Source organism: Atta colombica, unplaced genomic scaffold, assembly GCF_001594045.1.
Source record: "Atta colombica isolate Treedump-2 unplaced genomic scaffold, Acol1.0 scaffold49, whole genome shotgun sequence".
In the NCBI taxonomy this organism is placed as follows: domain Eukaryota; kingdom Metazoa; phylum Arthropoda; class Insecta; order Hymenoptera; family Formicidae; genus Atta; species Atta colombica.
In genome coordinates this window covers 531,830-537,520 of record NW_017259538.1, presented here as the reverse complement: position 1 = coordinate 537,520, position 5,691 = coordinate 531,830, and the positions used below count along the sequence as shown (strand labels likewise).

Sequence of the window (5,691 nt, the reverse complement as noted above, 5' to 3'; positions counted from 1 at the left end):
ATGTCCTTGCCATCGAGAGGCATTCCATTGAATACACGATCGAACGATAAATTAGCAATAATCCGTATTCTCCTCGTCGAGATCCTGGCTCAACAACCCCCTATGCAATAACGCTCGCGCGATGTTATACGCGACCCTGAAGATCGACGTATTAGGGCATAGCCGGGCGGATCCCAGTTGGAAAAAAGCATCTTGGTGTCTGGCGCTCTCTCGGGTGGAAAGTAAGCATCCGCGAAGCCGGATTCCGAAGATCACGACCTCGAAGGAACCACTCGCGTGACCAGTTCTCGTCGCGGTGGCCCATGATAGCGATTTCGCGAATTTCGTCGGCTTTGTGGGAAGAGGAAGAGGACGTAGGAGGACAGCATTAAGACGCCACAGGGCGTGGTTGCATGCGACCGCATGCGTATATAAACGTGTCCTGACATCGAGGATATACCGGTACGATCATCGATACGATCATCATGAAAAACGTATTCGTAAGTGCTCATCCGATTCCTCGTGTGGGAGGATCAAGAACGCGATATTCATTCTTATTTCAAGATTGTCTTAAGTAATGTCTTAAGATGCTAATACGCTCTGTAATTGGTTTACGACATCTTAAGACTATTCTGAAGATGGTCTTAAATATAAGAACTACATTAGAAAAAGAATCAGGCTGTATTAATCGGAATTCTGATTGAAAATGCATAAATTAGAATTTTCTAATTGAATCTATTATAATTCTAGAATTCTTGAGATAGTCAGAATAATCAGAATTCTGATTGCTGTAATTAGAATCTTTTGTTTTGTTTATTTTCAATCACACAAATTTTTCTCAGTATACCAATATGATGTATGAGTACCGGCTTACCGGGGGAAAGCCAGAAGTGAAAACACGCTTTTAAAATATGGTTTGTTGCAAAAGATTATGTTTATATTAAACATCTCAAATCTTAACTTCAAATCTTAGCTTCAAACACCTCTTAATTCTTCAAAAATTAACAATAAAAATTCTGCAGTCATGCAAAATATAATTAACCACTTGGCAGAATAATAAATTTTAAGAAAAGGGAAAAACAGTTAAGTATTATAATATTTCAGAATAAATTTTTTTTAATATTTATATTTAGGCGATATAAATATATTTCGAATTAATGTGAACCTGGCCTGAATATTAGCCAATGCTGCTGTTCGCTTTAGTGTGGAGAACAGTGATAAAACGTATAGTGGTTAAACTAAACTATATTTATATCACTTAATCTTTCAGAAAATTTTAAGATTTTTATATTTATTGTTAATTTTTGGAAAAAAGATTAAGGAATTAAAATTAGTGTTCGGATTTTTAAGATGGATACAAAGATTTTTTTGTAACAAATCGCATCTCACAAACGTTTTAACTTCTGATTCTTCCCTTGTTAAACTCAACAAACTTGACTTTACTTCTGCCTGCTCCAGAATTGATCCTTGGTTGAGTTTAACTACGTGTGTCGAAATTATCTTTACGAAAGATTATTCGGAACAAATCGTCAAGAATCAATCAAATAAAGAATCAATGTTTAATTTTTCTATTAACACATTCTATTTTCTTTGTCTGAAAAAAAGACAATAAATTTATATTTTTTATTTTATACAGTATAAAATTATAAGTTAAAAATTAAGTTAATTAAGTTAAAAATTATTTTTTTTTTAAATTTTTAAACACTTATATTTCACAAATGATTCTCTTGATACAACGGGAATTTAACTTAAATTATTCTCGCAAAGTAAATTGCTGATGCTTATTACACCGTAATATCATCCAGCGATACTAATCCGTAATTCTAAACATCTAACGTTTCTCATGTATCTACGACAGGTCTCACAAACCGCAAAGCAAAGTATATGAAACATATAAGTTGATCTCATTTTCAGCTTTTTATTTTCTACTGTTTGATAAGCACCGGTTTTGCTAAGCCGCCAGTGTTCCTAAACTATCAAGATAGCCTGGGCCAATACAGTTTCGGCTATAGCGCGCCAGGATCAGCCAGATCGGAGGTCAGAACATCCAATGGTGCGACCAGAGGCACTTACAGCTACGTCGACGGAACTGGTGTCATCCAGACTGCGCAATATTTCGCCGACAGCGAGAATGGATTTCAAGTAATCGCGACGAATCTCCCGCAGGCACCGCTTCCGGTCCAAGACACACCGGAAGTGATGGCTGCGCGCACTGCGCATCTTCAGGCTTTGGAACTGGCACTCAAGAGAGACGAAGAGGCTCAGCATCGTGAAGAGAATCGGGAGAATGCGCTCGAGAAGAAAATCGTGGGAGATCAAGGTGATGCGGATCTCTATAGAAAGTTAGGACAGTTGGGAGCTACGAAAATTGCATTGAACGAAGGGGAGCGAAAAGTGTTGGAGAACGCGAAGAATATCGAGCCGAAGGACAGCGACGAGACTCTGCAAGCAATTGCTTCGAAAAGCAGCATTGACAAAGCAAGCGAGAAGAGCATGCAAAAGGTATGTCAATTATGAAATGGCAAAGACAATAGGCTTACAAAAGATAGGCTTGTACTTATTCTCTGCAATTATATTGTGATGTTCGAAGAGCAAGAAAAAACATAAAGAAATTCTTGCAAATGTATTGAAATATAAATATTTTTTTAATTAATAATATTTTAATAATATTTTTGTTTGATAGAATACATTTGTAAAATATACGGAAAATTTTTCTTTTATTTTGGAATAAAATGAAATTATTAAAAATAAATTTGTTCCAATTTGATAACAGCTCTTATAGAGTTTGATTCGTTTTCGAAATACAATTCAGATATATGAGGCCTGTTCTTTTCAACTGAATCCTTTTTGCATAGTTCATCTGATCACATTGAAGAAAAAAGAGAAAAGATAAATAATGCAAGTTCAGTTAAAAAAAATAAACCTGTTTGTTGATTATCGAAATATAAAAAGCGTTTTTTAATACATTTTGCAAATGTATTCTATCATAAATGTAAATGTTGTTTAGTGAAAAATATTTATATTTTAATGTATTTTGTGTAATTTTTTATATATTTTCTGCTTTTGACATTACAATTCAAGATAGCAATAAGTAAACAAGAATTATAATAAACTTTTAAAGATAATTATTTAATTACACGTATTTTTTTAACAAAATGAAAAAATTATTAAAGCTGTATAAATTTTTTAATGTATATTTAAAAGTAATACAAGAAGTTTGGCGGCTATTTATAACTTGAATAAAAAATTATGTCAATAAGAAGTAGATATGTTTTTCAATAATAATTAAAATGAAATAAAATAATTTAAATTATCAAATTGCATTATCAAATATAAATATTGATCTTATTGAACATTTCGTACATACATATATAACATTCATTATACAGAACATATACATTTCCAATTTTAGTCACTTTTTGCAGAGATTATACACTTTTTAAAATACAATCTTAAATGACATTTTTAGTAGACTTTTCGGTCCTCGTAAAAATTTTACATATCTTTTAAATCGGATGGAATGCCCGAGATAGAAAATGTTTCAAAATATTCCGCTCCGAAAATTTTCATCGACATTTTTTTGTGACATGATCTGCAGGAATTCGTTGGAAGATTATCGCAGGAAATTATCGATGGCTCAAATATCCCAGCGATCCCAATAATCTACTCGCACGTGCCGCAATTTCAGGTGTCGAGACAACAGGCGGTGCCAATATTTCGGATCTCTTATGGAAACTATGATCTGGAGCCTTCCATCATATCGAAGTCATCGATCACTCAAGGTCATTATAATTGTAACTCACCTTACTGTTCACTCTCTCTTCTGTTCTGCTTATAAATATTAAGTCGCCATGGGCTATTTTCATTAAATACTTGAAGCTTTCTGCTCGATATAGTGCTCCACTATAATTCTATACACATCGTCGCGTTGATAGAAAAGATACACATCTCGAAATTAGCAACTTCTTAGTAGAACATTTTTATAATTCTGAATTGGAACAATTTTAATTATTTTAAGATAGCCTTAATTAGATAAAAATTTAAATTATTAAAACATTAATAATAAACTTAATCGTTAATCAGTTTAAATTGTCAACCATTTTAAATAACTTTCTATTATAAAGATATACTGAGAGACTTCAGTCACTTTTTTTAACATAGTGCTATTTCTTAAAATTATTTTATAATTTAAATTTTATTAATGATTTTTTTTTAATAGCGAAGAAAGATTATAATTAGCTGTATTTTTACTTTTTTCCTATCAAAAAAATATGATTTTTATCAAGATTGTTTTTATACTTTTTTCCACCGTTCTTTCGAAGGTCGTCCCATTTCCGGGACCGAAGACCGTCTTAAGGTCACTCCTCTCCCTCTGCGATTGCGACCGGTTCATAAACTCGTTCGTTGATACCATAAATTAGTTTTGGAACAAATCATACCGTACAAATTGCAGCAAATAATAAAGGGTAGAACTAGAAATAAGAGATCTTGTGAGAAAATCGTATAATAAAAATGGTTGTCTTGCCATTCTTCTCTGCAGGCGCTTCCGGTATAATCACACCAGCGGTAACGGCCTTGAAGAGTGCAACAGTGATTTCGACCAAAGAAGCAGAGACGCCGAAGAAAAAGCAACTGTCTCAACGTACGACTAGTACGACCGAACAAATTCGCACCGTCAATCCTTTGTCGATCGCACCGCTGAGCACGATTCCACTAAGTTTCTCGCAGTCGAGCATCGTCAGATACGTACCATCAACGCCTCTCCATTATGTCACATACAACGTTCTGTAGACATCTTAGAAATAGCCTGGAAATCCGATCCACAGAAAGCTAAAATTGCATTAATTGGAATTCTGACAAAATATAGACAATCGGAATTTTCTGATTAATTCTACCAGAATTCTGATTGATATATGATCAAAATCTTTTGATTCATTCATTTTCAATCAGAACTTTTTCTCACTGACTGGAACAAAAAGCTCGAATCGATCTGAAATAATTAAATTGGATTGGGGACTCTCTTTTTTTGCGTTTGTCAAGATATTTTTATTCTTCTTTACAAAATAATGCAGGATGCTGTCGGACAATACAACGGAGTAGTACACGTATACGATCGATACTAAGGATAAAGGACAATTAAAATCAGCATCGTCGTCGCCATCACCGCCATCGTCATGGAGATTGATATAGTGTGAGAAGTAATGTTAAGTGTATAAATGAGATATATTAAATAGTAAGACTTAAAGGAAAAAGATCTGACATAGCTCCTTACAGTCCTTACAGTCGAGTAACTGATGGGACAGCCTAATTAAGAATCAATGTAAAATGTCCAATAATAAAATCATGAAATTACTACATATAGCCATTGCCTACACGATAATCAGGATATGATAATCAGGACGAAGCGTACTTTCAACATTTTAATCGTGTTCAAGAGATATCAGACAGAACGCTTTGAACATGAACGGAAAATACCAATGTGGAAATTTTACTTAAACTTTGTCTCGTAATAGATCTTAGATCTTTTATTGAATTGTTCCCAAAAAAACGGAGGCTGGTGATTCGAAAAGGCAAACATTCGCAACGCAACACAACGTTACCTCGTTAGATGTACTCATTTTCAAAATTATATTAAGTTCGTAGAACTAAAGATTGAGATTCAGATTAGATTAGAATTTGACTAATCAAAGTTCACTAAATTTGAAATTGGAC

At 33.6% G+C, this 5,691-nt stretch overlaps 1 protein-coding gene across 1 annotated transcript; it reads left to right on the top strand.

Moving 5' to 3' along the window:
- The first annotated feature begins 450 nt into the window (after nt 1-450).
- Nucleotides 451-5,225, top strand: LOC108691652. Its single transcript, XM_018199508.1, has 4 exons — nt 451-479; nt 1,894-2,481; nt 3,578-3,761; nt 4,520-5,225. Exons 1-4 carry the CDS (start codon nt 465-467, stop codon nt 4,768-4,770), a joined length of 1,038 nt encoding a protein of 345 aa, XP_018054997.1. The 5' UTR covers nt 451-464; the 3' UTR covers nt 4,771-5,225.
- Nucleotides 5,226-5,691: the final 466 nt, after the last annotated feature.

What these genes read in the sequence shown, in the direction of transcription:
- LOC108691652 (XM_018199508.1), top strand. An exon ending in GCGAGAAGAGCATGCAAAAG is followed by an intron (nt 2,482 to 3,577) that starts GTATGTCAATTA and finishes CATGATCTGCAG; the next exon opens with GAATTCGTTGGAAGATTATC. An exon ending in GAAGTCATCGATCACTCAAG is followed by an intron (nt 3,762 to 4,519) that starts GTCATTATAATT and finishes TCTTCTCTGCAG; the next exon opens with GCGCTTCCGGTATAATCACA.